Genomic DNA, 21,184 nt, shown 5'->3' with positions numbered 1-21,184 from the left:
TCCTAATCCCTGAAATCTATGGGTATGTTACTCACATGGCAAAAGGCACTTCGGCAGAATCACTTTGGAGATTTGATTAAGTTAAGGATTCTGAAATGGGGAGAGTATCCTGTATTAACCAGTTGGGACCAATGTAATCACAGGGGTCTTTACTAGAGGGAGGTAGGAGGGTCAGAGTCAGAGAAGATGTGATGGTGGAGGCAGAGCTGGTGGAGAGGGAGAGGGAGAGGGGTCGGGATTTGAAGATGCTGGTGTTGAAAATGGAGCAGGGAATGGGAGCAGCTTCTAGAAGCTGGAAAAGGCAATGGGTGGATTCTCCTCTAGAGCCTCCAGACAGTTCACAGCCCCACCACCGCTTTGGTTTTAGCCCAGTGAGACTCATTTCAAACTTCTGACTTCCAGCAATGTAAGATAATAAATTTGTGTTGTTTTAAGTCATAAAGTTAATGGTTATTTGTTATAGCAGCAGGGGGAAACTAATACAGGATATCTCAAGCTTTCTCCAAATCTTGAAATCAAATCTGTAATATCTGGGGAATTCCCTGGCAGTCCAGTGGTTAGGACTCCGCACTCTCACTGCCAAGGGCCTGAGTTCAATCCCTGGTTAGGGAACTAAGATCCCATGTGCCACATGGCACGGCCAAAAAAAGAAAAAATCTGTAAAATCTGGCATTATTTAAAAACAAATGGTGTCTCAGGGTCTCACTGTGACTAAAATGGCATGAAATTCAGAAATTGGATTACTTTGTTGGCCCAGTATGGATAGGAGGTCCTGTTGCAGACTTGGGTCCCTGTTTGCCTTTGGGGCAATGGGGACAAGGATCCCTCCAGCCATCCCCCAACTTCAGCCTTAAGCCAGACCTCCTGGGGCTTCTGGGGAACATGCTTTCTAAGCCGCAAAGCCCTAACGAGAGGGGCTGGCTTTGGCTGAGGCAGAGAAAAACCTAAGAATATAACTTTAACACCACCCCATCGAACTTTCTGCGTTTATAGAAGTGTTCTATCCCTGTTTTGTCCAGTAACATAGCCACTTGCCAATGTGACTATGTATTAAGCCCTTGAAATGTGGCTAGTGCAACCAGAGAACTGAATTTTTAACTTTATTTCATTAAAATTCATTTTAATTTAAATGTACGTGGCCAGACATGACTCATGGCAACAATCTGGAAGAGCACAGATAGAGGTGAGTAATTCCGCTTACCCTCCCGTCCTGCTTGCTACTCACAACTCACTCTTCTAACCCTCTAACAGTCGTTCACAGCAGCTACAGAGTTTGAGCATGTCTGCCAACAACTCAGGGTGCAGCCAGGCTTTCATTCAGGGCGTGGCTTGGATGGAGGAAAGAATAGCCCTGTCTATGAGGGGACTCCTGTCAGAACGTTCTGGAAGGAAAGTCAGGTAATGGATAATCTCATGTTTGCCTCTGCAGCTCTTCCCCACCCTTGGTCGCCATCCTGGAGGCTGCTTTCAAGGAGATGTCACTGGCTGCTGAGCCTCTGGCCCATGGATTCACTCAGCGGGAGACGAGAGGGCAGGGGGAGAGAGAGCTGGAAGCTTTGCTCCCAGCGCCCTCCCTGCTGGGGGTTGCCTGCCTCATCCTTCAAAGCCACCGCTCCTACCAGGGAGCCCCCTCCACGCGTAGCTGCCCCTTGCGGATGCTGGTCACTTCAGGGTGAGCCCCTGGGGTCCTGTGTTCTCTCTCGTTTGTTTCTGAAACCTTGCCCCCAGTGTTCTCAACAGAGCCCTTCTTAAAATCTTCTCCATTGCCCAGTTAGAGCTTGACATCTGTCTCCCGACAGGACTCTGGTGTTTCATGAGAAGACCTTGCATCAGGCTGTGCAGTCTGTGTGCTTAGGACCCCAGGGCGTCCAAAGGGAAGTCTGCTGTAAGTTATGCTCGGGGTGAATGAGAGCCAGGTGGGGTGTGCAGGGGGTGGGAGTGGGGGAGCTAGGTGAAGGAAGGGGCTGTGGTGAGAGGGCTAAAGGGGGGCAGGGGAAGAGCGAACCTGGGTTTGCTCCTGTCTTCACCACCTCCTGGAACTGTGGACCCGGGAAAGCTGCTCACATTCTCGGCACCATGCTGAGGACTTTCAGGCAAACCCTTCAGGAGCCAGAGGAGCCTGTCTTCTGTCCTCCGTGCCCAGCAGGTGTGAGGCTGTGTGTGGTGCACACAGGTTGCATGCCTGGGAGCACACACGGGGAGTGGAAGTAATCATACCTTTTGCCAGAGTTGTTTCTAATGCTAGGTTGTAGCACATGGAATGGCCATTTTTGTGGATTAAAACTGGTTGAGGGCTTCCCTGGTGGCGCAGTGGCTGAGAGTCCGCCTGCCGATGCAGGGGACACGGGTTCGTGCCCCGGTCCGGGAGGATCCCACATGCCGCGGAGCCACTGGGCCCGTGAGCCATGGCCGCTGAGCCTGCGTGTCCAGAGCCTGTGCTCCACAACGGGAGAGACCACAACAGTGAGAGGCCCGCGTATCGAAAAAAAAAAAAAAAAAAAAAAAAACTGGTTGAATGTTGGCAATTTCATATGATTTGACCCACAGCTACAGTGAATATAATTCTTAACATTCACCACAACCTTAAGAGGAAAACACTATTATTGTCCTTGTTTTCCAGGTGGGGAAACTGAGGCTTAGAGAGATTCAGGCCTGTGACAATAGAGATGGCAATTGACAGAGCTGGGACAACATCAAACCATTAACCGTACGACCAAGATGGGGTCACTTTTCTCCTCTGGGCCTCGGTTTCATCCTCTTTAGTAGGAAGAGACTGGAGTGGTACCCTCCAAATTCCCTCCCGCCCTAGAAGCCTGTGGCTCCATGAGGCTGAGCAGAGAAAGCAGGCTTCCTTCATCCTATGTCACTCACTGAAAGGACCAGAAGAGGGAGGTGACATCAACAACTCGGGAGGCACCAAAGACTTCTCCACAGATCCGTGGACCCCACTGCCCACCCCGAATGGCTGCATACAGACCCCAGGGCCCCAGCAAAGGGACAAAGGAGTCCATCGGGAGCACCTTCTGTCTGGCGTCCACTCAGCGGCTGCCCGGAGCCAGGCCCTGCCTCCTCTTCCTCCATGCTCCAGCCACACCAGCCTCCTTCACTTCCGGATTATTATATGCTCCCTCCCTTTACTGTCTGTTCTGTCTCCCGCCCTCCCTTTTCCTGGCCAAGTTAATTCCTCTTCTGTCTTCACATCTCTGCTGAGGGCAGCCTTCCCTGACCCGAGTCGGGGAAGTTGTCATAGAGGCGCACTCTCTCCTTCCATTCATTTGTGTGAACCACTGCTTATCACCAAGTAACCCCAGTGAGAACTGAGACTGGGTCTGGTCTTACCCACCACTGTACACCCTGCCCCTTAGTCAGTGTAGCCAGAGCTGGCACTCAGTATGTGTTGGCCAAATGGCAGCCCTGCAGGAGTTTGCTCTGGTGCTCCCACCTGACTCGCGGCCTGAGTTCCAGGGGGGCAGACACACAGAGGCACTGCTTCTCCAGGTTCTCCAGCTCCCGGCCTCTGCAGACTGCCAGCGCAGGGTAACAGCAGAGTCAGGAGTCGGCAGGCAGGACGGTGGCACTACCAGCTCCCTCTGGTCTGTGCGGAGCAGCCGCCTCTCAACACAGTCGCTCCACTGAGCCCAGCAGTGCCCTGAGAGAGAGAGGTGGGCCAACACTGTGATCCACCCAGGCACCTTGAACTTGACACATGTGGCTACCTTCTGGTTTGAGGTTTTTAGAAGAAATGGGTCATGGATAAGAAAATTGGTTCCAAATAGAGATTTTTTGTTTTTTTTTTTAGTTTTACTTTCAGGTTGAAGGAATGGTGCCACGGAAGAATGTTTCTGGGAAAATGACCCCCGCTTCACCCAGACTCTGAGCAAACCTGCAGGATATGTTGGCTTGTTTTGCATCAGTGACTCGCAGTGGTGAGCAGGCCAGCACAGAGCAGGAGAGGCACCCAGAGGATATACAGCCCCGCCTGGGAGAAGGCACCTTCTTGTCCCTGGTGTAAGTGATTGTCCACAGCTGTTTGTCTCTGTGCGGTACACTGGGGACCTGGGAGGCTGATCTCTATCTGGGAGGCTGCATGTCATCTCATGCTTTGTACCAACTCAGTAAGTCTCTGTGTCCTTTGCCCTTCAACTCTGTTGATTAATGTGTATCCACTACCCCAACTACCCCTGATATGTAGTCATTCACAGGATATGCCTGGGGTCAGGTCATCAGCTCAATCACCTAAAGCCTATATTTGTATCCTCTATTAATTCAGATAACAAGAACTGACATGCTGAAGGATGTCCTGAGCACTTACCAATTAATATCAAAAGACTTCAAATGTTACATGACTTTTGACCCAGTTATTCCATTTCTGGGAACTTGTTTATGAAAGTAACCACAGCCGCAAATAAAGATTGAACTGTAAGGATGTTCATTACAGCGTTGTTTATAAGGGCAAATAATTTGAAACAACCTCAATGTCCAAAAAGAGGGCACTGGTAAATAAATGATCATGCAGCAACTTGACAGTCTATTATGCAGTTATTATGAAAATCAAGTTAGAGAAGAAGATACCAAGACATGAAAATATGTGGGATATATTGTTCAATGAAAAAAGTAACAAAAGCAATATGTACAGTATGAATGGCATTCATTTTATTTCTAAAAGAGTGTGTGCATAGCTAGGATATATCCCTATAAAAAGGAGAACAACCATTTCTTAAAAATGAGTACTAGTGCTACCATCTTGGTTTGTCAGAAAAGGCCTCATCAATTCCTCCTTCTAAACTGTCTTCTCAGTGGCATACCAAGAGCGTGGAGGTTAAAAGAGGGGTTCAGTCCAAGAGGGGAGGAGTATTTTACTGCTAACGTTGTTTGTGGTGATAATAAAAAAGCAGGCTGAGTTTTAGGGTTTAACTATTGTTCCTAAATTCTCTACAGATAGTGCCTCCCTTGGTTGCCTGCCTTCAGGGCCACCCCCATCGTGGTTTGCCACTGCTTCCCCCCACCTCCCATTTCCATGGAATTCACAATCTCTGGCACATACAAGGCACACAAAATGTCAAGCATGAGTAATCCTGGTGTGAAGGTTAAGAAAAAGAGCAGCAAAAGCTGACCGCTGTCCATCACTCCGTGGTGAGATAGGACGGTTCAGAGTTCTAAGGTCACCTACCACATGCCCACTGGAAGCAAAAGTCCTTGTTACTGTCTGGCCAGCCCAGAGTCACTGTCGTGAAAGGATCCAAATACTGACCGGGTTCCACGCACAGCTCCACATCCCCTCTATCTCTCTGCAGAAAAAACAGCTGGCTGGTGAGACGCCCTCCACAGTTGGCACCCCACCTTGCGCCCCAGAGCAGTCTGTGCCAGGGGTGGCCACAGTGTGAGGCATGGAGTGGAGACAGACCTGTCTGATCCCCCTAGCCTGCAGGGGATGGATCACTGGGTAAGTGACTAGGCCGAGTGCCGGCTGGGTGCCAAGGGTTCATCACGTGTTCAGCTGCATTAACGGAGCCTGCTCTGGGCCAGGCCCTGTGCTTGAGGCCTGGAGATACTGGAATAGAGACCCAGCCCCCGCCCTTATATCTAGTCTGACAGACAAGGAAACCAACAATTAAAACGCAGAGTGCTAACTGCTGCAGTAGAGAGAGCTCAGGGGATCGTGATAATAGAGGAGGGAGGAAGTAGGTTAAGAACGTCTGTTCCCCCTAAGGGTTTGACAGTGTCTGACTCCTGGGGCTGCTGTGGATCAGATGAGAAAAACGAGTGACGCGCTTCCTCTTGTGTCTGCAGCAGAGGACAGCGCCGAGCTCTTACCTCTGCACAGCAGACAGCTGGTGTCAGGGCAAGCTTCCCAGAGGACCGGGCCCCAGGGCTATGGAGCCGGGGAAGGAGGAAGAGTGAGGGCGAGCTGGGGCAACGATGGAGAGCACGTGGGTTCACGGAAAGGGGTTGGCAGGCATGGGGTGCGTTCCAGGGTCAGTTCTGGTTAGACCTGTTAAACAGCTCAGGCCCAGAGGGCTTGTCCTGGGAATAACAGGAGGCTGTGGCAGAACTCAGTCCCCAGGGGTCTCTGTGGTTTGAGAATAAAACTCAGCCCCCTTGCCTTGGCACCTGAGACCCCATGTGATTTGGCCTCTGTCCGTCTCTATAATCTCCTACAGCCTCCCCGCCTCCAACAACAGGCCTCAGGGCCTTCTCATCCACATACCTAGACAGCTCTTGTTCTGCTTTCCAGGACGGCTGACTGTCCTATCTTCAGGTCCCCACTTAAATGTTACCTCTCAAGAGCCCGTGTCTGATCACATTTGCTAGTCCACCCTCGGTTAGTTGCTGTCACTGCACTGTATTGGTTCTAGTTAGACGCATCACAGTTCTTAATTATATGCTAATTTGTTAGTTAGTCTCACCCACTAAGCTTCATGAAGGCAGGGACCACATCTGTGTGTTCACCATTGTTTCCCCAGCCCCTAATAACAATCCTTGAACATGGTAGAGGCACAATAAATCTTGTTATTGAGTAAATGCACGCATGAGCAATGTCAACAGCAAGGAGTCAAAGACTTAGTCTTGCTATAAATACTAAAAGACCTGGGCCTTTTTTCTAATATAAACATTAAAAGCCATGGATTTCCATCCAAGCACTGCCTTAGCTGTATCCCATAACTTTGGATAGGTTGTATTGTCATTATCACTTAAAATATTTTAAAATATCCTTGTGATTTTTTCCTTTGACCCACTGATCTTTTTTTAAAGAAGTGTGCTGTTTAACTTCCAAGATGTCTGAGAGATATCTACATATCCTAGATAACTTATTATGGATTTATAACATGATGCTGTTGTGGTTAGAGGACATGCTTCATTTGATTTCAACCCTTCTGGGTTTCGTTTTAAACAGAAGAAGCCTCAGTGATTGCTAGTGCTCTGGCTGTTAGCACCAAAAAGCCCAAATTCAAAACTAAAACAGAGTACTTAGACATCTTTTTCTTGTGAGGTTAAGTGTTTTAAAAAGAAAATACTCACATTCTTTTCCTGAGCCTTTGTTCCAGGTGGTTCTTGGAGATTGAAAGTAGCTACGAACACAGTGGGAATGGGTGTCAGCCATTGGTGGTGTTTATTAAGCTCACCAAAGGGCAGTCAGAGGGTACGCTGAGGATGCCCTGGGAGTATCTGCCTGTCCTTGGAAATGGTTTAGGGACACGCAGAGAATATTCAGGTTGTAGGAAATGGGTCAAAAGCAAAACCATCATGTTCACCGCTGGGCTATAGACACCTCTTTGGCAGGTAAGAAAGAGGCAGGCAGCTAGCTGCCAATGGCAGGTAGAACAAGATTAAGGTCAGACTTGCAGCCGTTCACCATTAATGTTTACCTGCCAGTTGAAGGGTGAGCGTGGGGAGCCCTCATCTCATACGCTATTTTCTGTGGTGCAAATGTTCCCATAAAGGCAGATTTCAGGATACCAAGCTGGCCTCACTGAATGCATAGTGGGAGAGATGGGCACAACCAGCTCTGGCAGGCTGGTAGGAGCTGGACTCCGCACACCATGGTGTGTTTCTAGATCCATTCATTGGCCTCTTAATGGCTGTGCGAACCTCAACAGGTTAGTTACTCTTTCTGAGTCTTAGGTGCCTCATCCATAAAGAAGGCTGAAGGCAGCCCTTATTTCTCAAAGCTCCAGGAGGACTGAATGCTGTGCTGTATATATTAGTGCATTGTCAACTATTCATCTGTAAAGAATATTAGTGTGTCAAGTTAAAAAGAACGGAAAAGGTACTCTCAGCTGATATGCTCTGAAGATATTGAAATGTGAGTTTGATTAATGTCTAATTAAAGTGTAGTGGTGAAGCTAAGCACTTAGGGTTGGTCGTTCCATGTGGTTCACTAGGCCCTGGTGACTTGGATGTTTTAAGATCAGGGTATTACTGATCTTTAAAAAATTCCCTCTCAGTGAATTCTTATTCTCACAATAATAAGTTTGAAGGTCTGTAAAATTATACAAAACAAAGCTAAAATGCCAGACACAGAGATCTCTCTTAACCATAAGAAGGAAGATGGTCCAATAACCCTGAATGAAGAAATCCAGAGAAATTGTTGCTACCCTGATCTTGCCATGAATTAGCTGAGTGACTTTTTCAAAGTCAATTAACCTCCCTGGACCTCAAATTCCATACGTGGAAACTCCTAGGAGGACTGTGGACAGTAAGTAGAACAGACATCTCATATTTTCTTCCCCCGTCCAGGCATCCACACCCCCTTCTTTTGATAATGGCACTTACAGATGATATTTTCCCTGGGGAACCATCCCTCCCCACCCTCAGTGCTTTGCGTGAATCTGATCCTACATCATGTTCCGGGGTGGACGTGTGATCCTGGTCTGCCCTGAGTACCACTTCCCTCTGATCTCAGCAACAGGTCTAGGAGGGACCATGAACCAAGCTTAGACAAGTGAGAGGCAGCCTCAGGACTTGTTCTGAAAATATCAACACAGAGATGCTCTTTCTCCTCTGGAGTTAAGGACTGAAGCCTGCGGCCATCTTGCTACTACTTGGGAAGAGGGAGTTGGACTGAAGTCAACATAGAACCAGGAGATGGAGAGAGGCAGATTTCCGAAGACATTGAGTGGCTGGATCCTACTGTGCCTAAACCCTGGACTTTTATTTTCTGAGTTGATAAAATTTCCTTTGGCTTGAGCCATTTTGAACTGCTTTTTTTTCTCTTGCTACTCAAAAGTCCAGGCAAACACAGTCAAGGTGAATTTTAAGACAGTGACATCTACTATTGGCTGCCTACCAACAGCCAATAAATACCCTGCTCTTCCTCTTGGCTGTCAGAATCCATCTTCTCCCACAGAGCCTAACAATACTGGATTCCCAGCATCCCTTACAGCTGGGCACCTGACCCTACTTTGGCCAATGGTATCTAAAGGGAAGATTGCTGGGGACTAGTGGGAAAGATTTTTTTCCCTAATAAAAAGAGATGCACAGGGGGACATGGGTTTCTGCTGCTGCTGGATAATGCTGGGTTGACATGTGATGTCTGGAACTGCGGCAGCCATCTTGATTGCATGAGACACAAGCCTAAGGACCAAGCGAAAGCTCTGAGGATGGCAGAGCGGAATGACAGAGTGAGCCTGGGTCCTCGCTGGTGACACTGAGCCACTGAAGCAACCCTGGAACTAACTTCTTAGTTATGTAAGATAATAAGACTTGAACTTAAAGCCACTTATGTTGGGCTTTCTATTATTTGAAGCCTAAAGCAGTGTAACTAATACAAATTCGAATGTTTTAGAATTCTGTATCAACGGTTGGATGTTCTATTGCTTACATTATTGCCTATTTAGAGTAACCAGGGAATTCTTAATATCTGTAGAACAAAATAAGTATTCAAAGCTCTGTTTTGAGGGGCCCCTCACTAGATTCCCGAGGAAGTGCAAGGCCCTAAACTCCTGGTCATAAGTTTTATACCCCATTGCAGAAAATTCTTACCTGTGACAGTGATGCTTCCAATTTTCAAACTCAAGTTTGAGAAGGCATTCCTCACCAGCACAGTGACCAGAAAGGTACCTGCAATGCCAAGGGTGGAGAATTATGGGCATTGTAATAAATCGTTTAACTTGCTCTGACACAGTTCTCCCAGCCTGTGCTTCTCCAGTCCTCTGATGGCAGTATCTGACTCTTTCATCATCGAAGAAGTTAATGTATCCCTGATGTATGCCAGGCATGATGCAAGGCTCTGGGGACACAGAGATGAATGAAACATGGTCCTTGTCCTCAAGGCCTTGTGGTCTAGTAGGCATGTGGGACACTCCAGGGTAGGAATTGGCATGGGAGGCAGTGTGGGCATGGGGTTGGGGGTCTGCTTCTACCTTGGGGGAGAAAGAAATGGTTAATGAGGTGGGGCAGGGGCTAGAGCTGAAGTTGAAAGGATGAGCAGGTGCTCATTTGCCAGATGAGAGAGGAGATTCCAGCAGAAGGAGGCCCATGACACGGTTTTAAAAGGGTCGAGAGAGTGGGGAGGGGAGAGGAGGATTTGTCAGAAGACTTGGAGAGAGCCGCTGCTACATGAGTGTCCCCGCCCCCCCGCCTCCCTCACGGGGAAGAGGTGGTGGGTGCTACCTTCTTCTCTTCTCAAGCCTGGAGAGAAGGTCTTCAGAGAGGGCCCTTGGTGAGCTAGGTATGTGTTCTTTGAGGCTGGGAACCCCCAGGGACGGGTTCCTTACTCATGCCCTTGGAATGATCTATGACAGGTGGAGGGAGAGGGAAGGGGAGAGAGGAAAGGCAGCATTTCTGCATTTGGGAAATGACTGCAGTCAGCTGGAAGCAGCCGAGGACTGGGTGAGAATTTTCTAAGGACCAGATGTTAGCCTTGGGGTGGGGGCAGTGGAGAGGGTAGAGAGAACAAGGAGAACAGAGAAAGGGACCCTGTTGGTGACAGGAGAAGCACCAGCTGAGCCGACGTGGCCTCTAAGGAGAGGCACCACCCCCACCCCAAGAGCTGTGGTCCCAGGGGCCCAGCAGGGAGCCTCAAGAGCCCATAGAAGCTCCTACGAGAGGCTGCTGGGCGGTGAGAGGAAGGCCAGAGCCACCAAGTGAGGACCTTCCTGTCCTACCTGGTTCCCTTTCCTTCCCCCCTCACTCCCTTCATCCCTGGAGGCATCCAGTCTGTTTTTCTCATGGGGAGGAGAAGACTGCTTACCATCTAAGAGTGAACCCCGAAGTCACAGGGTGTATGGAGATTTTATCTCTTATCTCCTACCAAGTAGCTTTTATAGGAGACAAAAATTAATTTGCATTTGAATTACAGCCTCTTTATTATATTTTCCATTGTCATTCCATTTCATTTCCAGATTCTTCCTGTTCCAAACTGTACCTTTGGTACCTGGCAGAATTGCAGTGTTTCTCTTCTTGACTCTGTCGTTCCTTCTGCCATCTCTTTTGCCACATCCCTTGCTGAGGGCATGGTAGCCCATACCTGCACATCATTACCCCCTTTCTCACACACCCCTGAGGTCCAGGGTAGTGGGCCTGGGTGGGCTGGAGACTCTGCCACCTTCATCACTTTCCTGCCTGCTGACCTCACCACACTGCCCTCAGAGACACTCTGTTCTTTCCAGATTAAATGCACATCAGCTGTGGCCTCCTGCCCTGGCTGGTGCCAGCCAGTCTGCTGCCCTATCTCTATTCCAGCCAGCCTCCTGACACCTCCTCTCTTGTTCCTCTCTCTCCCACCCTTTAGTTTTTACCTATCTCTCCCCCACAGGGCATGGACTGCAGTTTCCTGAAACACATTCTCCTCTAGAAATGATGGAAGAAATCCAAGTACTCCCGCTCTCTTCCAGTGATTCTCAGTGGGGGTGATTTTGCTCCCCAGGCAACGTCTGGAGACATCTGTAGTTGTCATGACTTGGGGGCTGGGGTTACTGGCACCTAGTGGGTCGAGGCCAGGGATGCTGCTAAACATCCTGCAGTGGACAGGACGGTCCCCGCAACAAAGAATTATCTGGTCCCAAATGTCAGAAGTGCCAAAGTTGAGAATCCCTATGACTATAAGTTCTATAACTGCAGGTAATATCTGTCTCTTCCTTATTTTGTGACCCAGGCTGGATGCTGTGAACCATCTTTTTGTCTAGGACACACTGAAAGCCGGCTGGCAGAACCCTGCACACCAAGTCAGGAAGGGAAGAGGAGGGAGGTTTGGAAGGGGAGCCACAAACTCCAAGTACCTTCAAGAGGAACTGCCACGTGGTAAGTCCCACATGGCCCCCCCTAGGCTCTCTTTCTCATGGGAGAAGGTTGCATTGAGTCCTGCCACCTCAAAGGTCAGCCTCTCCGGGATACCGTGAGCCGCCGAGACATTGACCAGTAGGTCCTGTCCAAGCTCCAAGTTGCCAGAAGCCCAGGAGGCCTACAGGCCTGACAGGGACTCCACGAAGTGGATGGTGATGTTTCTGGAGGGGGCAGAGGTGGTGGTGTTGCTGGTGGCTCGGATCTCCAAGTGGTGCATCCCTGGGCCCATCCGTTGCTGGACTGCTCCATCCAGGGTCAGATTGTAGGGGAGCGGCCCCTCTGCCTGGTGAACTCAGCCAGGGTTGTGTTACCTGACAGTACAGTGTCAGTCACCCCTGTTCCTATAGGTGGAGTAAGACACGTTGAAGAATGTCAGTCACGCAGTAGATTATACTGAGGTAGTTCAGGCTCCAGCTGTAAAGTCAGATTCCACATATAGACATAGATATGGATATAAAGACACATGTAAGGATATATCCTCCCACCCAAATAGTAAAACGGAATATCTCTGAGTACTGGGTTCATGAGTGATTTTTCTTTCAGGGCCCTCTCTGCTCACCTGCATATTCTAATTATTTTATTTATTTTATTTTATTTTAATTTTATTTATTTGGCTGCGCCGGGTCTTAATTGCAGCACACAGGATCTTCATTGCCACGTGCGGGTTCTTAGTTGCAGCATGCAGGATCTAGTTCCCTGATGAGGGATCAAACCCAGGCCCCCTGCATTGGGAGCGTGGAGTCTTAACCACTGGACACCAGGGAAGTCCCTCTAATTATTTACACTATGCATGTGTTACGTAAACTTAAAAGTTTGTAGTAAAAGCATCAGAACATTTTGTTGATAGAGATATCCTTGTGGCGAGGAAGGCTCAAAAGGTAGCATCTCTTAAGGGTGTGGCTGGTTTTTATGCATGAGAATTAGCCTCCAGTCTTGTCTTAAGCCGAAGCAGTGAAGCCCTTTCCATCTCCACGACTAACTGCCTGAAACCCTGCCCAACGAGAGAACTCAGGCTGTTCACATTAAGATGAGGCTCCCTTACAGACTGGGGCTGGTTATCCTAACTAGATGCTAAATATTGTGGTTGACTCTTACAAAATATGATTTAAACCACTAAATTAAGATTCTTTCCAATAGAAACCAAGCTAGTATATTTCTTGTTTGAGTGATGCTACTGTTGCTGCTGATGGTGTTGAAGTAAGCCCTCTGAGAACAGGAACCCTGACTTTCATGTTTATTGCTGCCTCCCCCCATACCCGACAAAGAGTAGTCACTCAATTATATTTGTAGAATGACAAAAGATTATCTTAAGTTTTTCCAGGTGCACCTAGCAAGCCATCTTCAGCCAACAAGCACACCAGAACAGAAAGGAGCCCCAAGCACTGTGTTTAAAGTCCCGTTATAGATCCATGAAGTCACTGCTCTGAGTGAGGCTCCGGGTGGTATGAGGTTGGACTGAGGCATGTCCTCACCTCCACAGCTCTGTGCCACTCAGTTTATATCAACAGGCCTCTGTCCAGATCTCAGACTGGACCTGTGCCTTGAGGAAAGGTACTGCCTTCGGTGAGGATGGGAGAGTCTCTACTGACAGAAGGGGTGATATTCAAAATATTTAACAACTGAAACTGCATGGGCACCAGCTAAGTAGAATGATGTTCTGATAAATCAGAATGGACACTGTGACCAATCTGAATGGATGCTGTAACCAATTAGAATGGACGTTGTGACCAATGAGAAATATTGCTATGACCAATCAGAATAGATGCCATGACAAATCAGAATGGATACCTTGACTGATCAAAATGGACATGATGGCCAATCAGAATGGCCTCTGTGACCAATCAGAAGAGAAACTGTGAGCAATCAGCACAGACACCAGCCATAACAGCTGCTGCAGTTGATTATCAGCCCTAACTGGGGGCAATGTGATTGTGTCAAGCTGGTCAATGCTGGCTGTGCTGAGATTCACATTCCCCCAACAGGGAATGGCTTGGAAGTCCAAGTCTTGTGATGGGACTAGGGGCATGCAAATGGTCTTCAGAAGGCTGGTTGCTCTCACTAGCTTACTAGCCTTGTGACTTTGGCCAAATTTCTCAACCTTCCTTCCATTTCTTTCTCCGTAAAATGTATTGGCTGGGCTACTATATAAGCACTTAGACCAGTTCCTGGTATACACTAGGTGCTAAATAAGTGAATGGCTAAGAAACTAACTCCATAAGTGATTGCTGTTAGTATTTATTGAAGCCTGGGAGCTGGATGGATAGATTGGGGACAAATCAAGCTTGCCTTGACCTTGACCATTTCTGCAGACTCACCTCCATCAAGCTCCACCGGAATCCACAGGGGGTCCCTGAAGACTGCCCAGCAGAGAGGGTTGGTTCCTGATGTGGACAGGCCAGAACACCCAGTCACACAGAGCCTCTCCATCTTGTCTCACATCATCACTTGCTTCTGAGCTATCACGTTCCACTCGCTGGTTGTACACTCGACAAACACAGTGAATTCCCCAGGGGCTGTGAACTGGTGGAAAACACTGCTGGACAAACTGCCAACAACGGTCAGAAATGTTACCAGTGTTGGGCTCACACACACGCGCATTCACATGTGTGCGTGTGTGCACTCCCACCATACATCTCCCCCGCTCTGCAAAGATAAAAAACAATGAAGAAAAAGATGGTACACGACCAAGCCACGCTCTCTGTGTTTGTGAAGGTTACACTGAGACTCCTGGAGCAGGTGAGAAATGGAAGAAATAGCTCTGACTAACTAGGGAGTCGAATACTTGGCTGCAAGTCCGTTGTCTGCCATTTTCTCCCTCTGTGGCTCATATACACCCCCTCTCTGGGCCTTCTTGCTTCATCTGTAAAATACTATGCCCCAGCCTAGCTTTCTGAGCCTTGTTTTCCCCATTTGTAAAATGGGATGAGTCCAAACATATCAAAATTGTGAGTATGTTTTGCTTCTCATTTTCCCTAGGGGACTAATTTTAAATCTCTCAAATGGCCCCAAAAGATTCATGTGACCTCCCCTCCTGTCCTCCTCCTCAGCTCCTGCCACACTCCCCTTCTGTAACTATACTGGTAGCTCAGACCTGTTTCCAGTTCATAGAACATGTCACTTCCTCCCCACCCCAAGGCCCATAAGTGCTCTTTACAGGGAAACCTCTTGCCCATCACTTTGCTCATACTCTTGCTCTTCCTTCAGTTCTCGGCTTAAACATCACCTCCTCAGGGGCGTCTTCTTAGATTCCTTTTATAACTGCCATAAGCTTTGCTGCTTCTCCTAGGTGACGCTCACCGCTTTTGTGCTCACTTACTCACTGTCATGCTTTGCTGTGGGGCTGTCAGCACAGACAGTGTCTGTCTAGTTCTCCCTTTATACCTGGCATCTAGCACAGAGCCTAGCACATAGTGAGGGCTTGGGAAATAGTTTACAAATGGATACAGTTGTGAAAAAGCTTGGAGAACAGTAACCTGATTCTTGGTGCCGGCCAAGATGGAGTTAGCCCACTATAGCCTATTTCTTCCATTAATTACAACTAAAAGCCTGGGCAGAACACAAAAAGAAACTACCAAAGGACTCTGAAAAGTAAAAAACAGTAGACAGATTGCAGGTGAAAGTCAAAACTTTAAGAATCATCCATAAAGACGGGAGTTTCCTGTTTTCTTTCTGGTTTTTTTTTTGTGTGTGTGTGTGTGGGTTTGTTTGTTTGTTTGTTTGTTTAATCTCCTTTATCTCTTGACTTTGTCCCAAGGGTAGTCTGGGTCATGGTACTGCACAGTGAGTAAAGAAAACACAAACCCCAAGAGAAACACCCTCTGTTTAGCCAGAGAACCAGAAAAAGGGCCCCAGTGAGTCTGAGGCTACAGAGGAAATACCCATTTTTGTTTTGTGTTGGTTTTTTTTTTTTTCTCTCCTGTACCTACCCCAGGCTGTCCTCTCTCTTGGAGCCTCACTGACTGTGTGGGATGATGAAGGCTCCAAAATCCCTAAGAGAAAACCGATCTTTCTATCCAGAGGATCCATGGAAAGGGGCCTGTGGGAGCTGGAGATTGTGGGGAAAGTCCTGAAAAGGAGAGATGCAGGGAAGATGATTCCCTAATTCTGTGTATGGCCCAGCATGAATCATGAGTTCACCCAGAAAATGCGCATGTGCAGAACAGACCCAAAGAAATATAGCAAAGGCCTCACGGACTAAAGTACAACATAAACCAGCACCCGGAGTGGCACATGAATGGAACAGACCCTGACGGCTTTGGAAACTGAACTGGAATGGGAACCACTGCTCACAGAAGGCAAGTCAGAATGTGTGGTCTGAACCTAACTGGGTTGGTTGCCTGCTAAAACAAAAAGACAAGAAAAAATTAACATTTTCCAGAGTATTTTTAAAAGGACCCAGAGTGTCAGAACCTACTACCTAAAATGTTCAGAATATAATCCAAAGTTGCCTGATACACAAAGAACCAGAAAAATGTGGCCAAATTTCAAGAGAAAACATAATCAGTAGATGTCAGCCCTGAGGTGACTCAGATATTAAAATGTCAAAGACTTTAACCCAACTATTATAACTATGCTCCATGAAGTAAAAGGAAACCCTCTTGAAATGAATGGAAAGCTAGACATTCTCAGCAGAGAAACCAAAACTATTAAAAAGAGCCAAATGGAAATTTTAGAAATGAATAACACAACGTCTGAAATAAAAGATTCATTGGTTGGATGCAATAGCAGAATTGAGATGGCAGAGGGAAAAGTCAGTGAGCTTGAAGACAGAGCAAGAGAAATTATCCAATCTAAAGAACATAGAGAAAAAAATATTAAAAATTAAAAATGAGCAGAATGTCAGCAATCTGTGTCACAATACCTAAAGGTAAAACATTTGTGTTATTGGAGCACCAGAGAGAAGAAAGAGGTTGCTGTAGAAAAATATATTTGAAGAAATAATGGCTGAAAACTTTCCAGATTTGACGAAGCACATAAATTTAAAGATTCAAGAAGTTCTGTGAAACCCCAAATGTAAAAAACAAACAAAAACAAAACAAACAAACAAAAAACTTAAAGAAAACCTTGCCCACACATATAGTGAAGTGCTGAAAATTGAAGATGAAAAAAATCTTGAGATCAGTCTGAAAAAAAATGATACACTACATGTAGAGAAAACAGTGATTTGAATGACTGTAGATTTCTTTGAAAACTGGAGGTCAGAGACAGTGAATGACATCTTCAAAGTGTTGAAAGAAAAGAGCTGTCAACACATAATTCTATAGCCAGCAAAAATATCTTCCAGGAATTAAAGCAAAATAAAGACATTCTCAGGAATAAAGAAATTCTGTAAGAGACTTTGTTGCTGTAAAATCTACTTTAAAAGAAATGCTTGGGCTTCCCCAGTGGTTCAGTGGTTAAGAATCTGCCTGCCAGTGCAGTTCGAGCCCTGGTCCAGGAAGATCCCACATGCTGTGGAGCAACTAAGCCCATGTGACATAACTACTGAGCCTGTGCTCTAGAGCCCATGAGGCACAACTACTGAGCCCGTGCGCCACAACTACTGAAGCCCATGTGCCTAGAGCCCATGCTCCACAACAAGAGAAGCCACCACAATGAGAAGCCCGTGCACTGCAATGAACAGTAGCCCCCGCTCACCACAACTAGAGAAAGCCCATGTGCAGCTACAGAGACCCAATGCAGCCAAAAATAAATAAATAAATTTATTTTTTTTTTAAATGAGAAAGGAAATTTGAAGGAAGTTTTTCCAGCTGAAGGGAAATGATATCAGAGAGAAACTCGAAACTTCAGGAATGAAGGGAGAGTGCAAGAACAGGTAAATATCTTGGTAAATGTAGCCTATTTTTCTCCTCTTAAGTCCTTTAATATATGTATGACTGTTGAAAGGGCTTTTCAGTGTATGTAAACGTCCTACAACTGACAATTATAACATAAAAGATGGCAGGCAAAGGAAACTATATGCTGGTAAGGCCATAACATTTTACCTGAAGTGGAAAATATTAACTCTAAGTAGACTGTGAAAGGTTAGATGTGTATATTGTAATCCCCAAGGAAACTATTTAAGAAGTAATACAAAGAAAAATAACCAAAAAAGCCGATAAGCTAAAATGGAACGCTGAAAATATTCAAATAATCCAAAAGAGGGGAAGAAAGGAGAGGAACGGGGGAAAATAAACAGAGGGTGCAAACAGAACACAAATAATGAAATAGTAGACCTAAATCTAACTATATCAATAATTACATTAATTGTAAACAGTCTAAACATACCAATTATTATGCCAGATGAGATTTTAAAAAACCAAGACTCAACTGTATGCCGTCTATAAGATGCCCACTTTAAATATGACAATATAGATAGGTTAAAAGTAAAAGGATGGTTGTATAGCACAGGGGACTCTACTCAGTGCTCTGTGGTGACCTAAATGGGAAGGAAATACAAAAAAGAGGGGATATATGTATATGTATAGCTGATTCACTTTGCTCTACAGTAGAAACTAATACAACATTGTAAAGCAACTATACTCCAATAAAAATTTTTTAAAAATAATCACTTTGAGAAAACAATAACAGTTAACAACAACAGCAAAAAAGTAAAAGGATGGAAGAAAGATGTAACAGTAAACACTAATCAAAAGAATGTTGGAGTGGCCATTATTAATATCAAACCATGTAGATTTCAGAACAAGAAAACTAACTGTAGAAATGTGAAGATGGCCTTGAATCCTACCTGTTTTTCAGCAATCTGTCTGGAAGAAGCAATTTATTCCATTCTCTAAACTCTGGTGCCAACTGAAATTGCCCAGGACTAAAAAGCAGAGAAATGGATTTTTCTTGATTTGTCACCCAGTGATCTCACCCAAGAGAAAAGAGTGCAAAGTGGTTTAGTAACTGCTGCCAACAAAGAGAAGCTGTGCTTGGAGTACAAAGCAATGGAGACAACAACTTAAATTTAATGATCCTATAACCCAGGAATTCCACTCCTGGGTATAAACTCAACAGAAATGTGTACATATGTGCATGAAAAGACATGTGCTAGAATGTTCACAGCTGCACAAGTTGTAATAGTACAAATGGGAAACCACCCCAATGCGTATCAACACTAGAGTGGATACGTTTGAGGAATAATACAACAGAATGTTATACAGCAGTGAGAAAAAAGAAATCACAGTTACACACAGCAATATGCATAAATCTCAAAAACATATTTACTGAGCAAAAGTAAGACACAAGAGAAAATATACTTTACGATTCTATTTATAAAATTTTCAAACACAGGTCACAGTAATCAATGATGTTAGAAATCAGTATCCTTGTGGGGGGGGGCGGCCCGTGGAGGATTTCTGGATACTGGGTCATGTTTTGTTTCTTGATCTAGGTGCTGGTTACATGGATGTGTTTATTGTGTAAAAATTAATTGAGCTGTATCTTTTTGTGCAGTTTTCTATACATATCTTATGCCTCAATAAAAAGTTTAAAAATTAGTTCAAAATTCCATCACTTACTGGTTTGTATACACTGCTTTGATACTTGACGTGAATGTGATACAATTTAATGGGAGGTCCCCCAGACTCAGCTCTGTCCAGAGGTGACTCAAAATAAAGGCCCAAGAATTACGGCAATACCCAGATCTGTCAGTAGGTGGCGCTGAATTACCCAACGCTGGACTTGGACAAATTTCACTTTATTCAAATTGTCTCTATAGGCACATAATATAATTTCAGAAATGTAGAAAGTTTCCCACGACAAACAGAGAAACAAAACAGCTTGCCATGCAAATGAACACAAGACATGGGGAGTGCGAGGCTAGAAGGAGCTTTTAAAGGAGAAATCCTTTGACTTCTTACGCTGTTTCTATTTGAGGTTGAATCCTGTCCATTAGCTCATGTGATTTATCTAGGATGGAGACGGAGTCCGATTTGAAAAATCCACCTCTTAGCGTAATGAGGAGTTAAGCAAAAGTAGGAGTCCATACAAACACATTTTTAAAAAGCATAGTGACGTTTGCACGAAGTATGTGACTTCTGTATACTTACAATTCATGCCATTTCTCACATTGTAAACTGAGTTCTGAGGCTGCTAGTCCTGATAAGAAAGCAGCAGAAATATATCTCCCAATGTTAATAAAAATGATAGCAGAAGTTGAGTGGGTAGTTTCAAGGTCTAACAGATCTTTAAAGTAGACAAAATTGGGTTACTGGGTTGGAGTGGTGGTGGAGGGTATCACCATCTATTTCTTTAGAAAGAGAAAAGAAAATGCAGTAGCTTTCACTTACAGCAAATGCCCAGAAGGTTTGCAAATGTAAAGCATTGTTTATTGCTCTTTCTCTTAGATTATGAAAACATTTAATCACACAGAGAATTCCAGAAAGTAATATGATAAACACCCTTGGACTCACCATCCAGAGTGGACAAATATTTGCATTTTGTCCCATTTGCTCCAGTTTTTAACTACATTTGTATATTACTGAAATGTCCTTGTGTAACTAAAGAACTTAGCAGGGCTACAGTCAGTCAATTTTGACTTATGCCAAATGCAATTTGTATAAAATTTGGGGGCTGAAAGACTGTGTAACTTAGCATTTCCTTTTTTTTTTTTTTCTTTTTTGTTTTTGGCTGTGTTGGATCTTCATTTCTGTGCGAGGGCTTTCTCTAGTTGCAGCGAGCGGGGGCCACTCTTCATCGCGGTGTGCGGGCCTCTCACTATCGCGGCCTCTCTCGTTGCAGAGCACAGGCTCCAGACGCGCAGGCTCAGTAGTTGTGGCTCACGGGCCCAGTTGCTCCGCGGCATGTAGGATCGTCCCAAACCAGGGCTCGAACCCGTGTCCCCTGCATTAGCAGGCAGATTCTCAACCACTGTGCCACCAGGGAAGCCCCAGCATTTCTTGTTTTATTGATGAAATGGTAGCAAACACAAAGAAACCTGCAGAAAAATGCCATGGGTATTTCTATCACTTAAACCTTTTTTTTCTCCAAAGCAACTTCATATATAATTTCTCATTTTACTCTCTGAAACAGTTAAGATTGCCATCAATATAAATGTGATAGGGAAGGAAATGGAAACCCAGAGATTGTCTCTGGGTCTCACATCATATCTGGGATAAGAACCCCAGCCTCTGGACACATTTTATTTTGCGGCATGGCACAATGCCTGAGACCCCAGAGGACTTCTGAGTTTGAGACCCGCACTCACTGGATCAGATTTGGACTGTGGACCGGGTTGGCCCCCGGGTTGCCCCAGCCCACCCAGACCTTCTGGGAATGGCAGGCACACACAGGGCTGAATTCAGAACCTCTAGCCCACACAGAGTAGAACCAGAGATGTTTCAGGGTTAGGAGAGGTGCTTATGGGCCTCCATGATTTCCCTGGGGATCCTTGATTTCCCTGAAATAAGCCAGATGC

The 21,184-nt window shown here is 45.9% G+C and overlaps 1 protein-coding gene across 1 annotated transcript in view; it reads right to left on the bottom strand.

Annotated features, from left to right (window-relative positions):
• Window positions 1–21,184, bottom strand: part of LOC308605428 (polycystin-1-like protein 2) — a gene marked incomplete at both ends in the record, with an annotated part of 81,779 nt that overhangs the window by 38,264 nt on the left and 22,331 nt on the right. The window contains 11 exon segments of the mRNA XM_081215450.1: window positions 3,443–3,530; window positions 3,533–3,649; window positions 5,171–5,288; window positions 7,021–7,070; window positions 9,484–9,561; window positions 11,721–11,763; window positions 11,765–11,902; window positions 11,906–12,057; window positions 12,060–12,125; window positions 14,100–14,217; window positions 14,221–14,320. Of these exon segments, the coding sequence (XP_081071576.1) occupies window positions 3,443–3,530; window positions 3,533–3,649; window positions 5,171–5,288; window positions 7,021–7,070; window positions 9,484–9,561; window positions 11,721–11,763; window positions 11,765–11,902; window positions 11,906–12,057; window positions 12,060–12,125; window positions 14,100–14,217; window positions 14,221–14,320 (1,068 nt within the window).

The sequence above is a fragment of the Mesoplodon bidens genome (assembly GCF_964165515.1).
Source record: "Mesoplodon bidens genome assembly, chromosome: 18".
NCBI classification, from domain to species: Eukaryota; Metazoa; Chordata; class Mammalia; order Artiodactyla; family Ziphiidae; genus Mesoplodon; species Mesoplodon bidens.
Note: the sequence above shows the minus strand (reverse complement) of the source record. Positions and strands in the feature narration are given on the sequence as shown.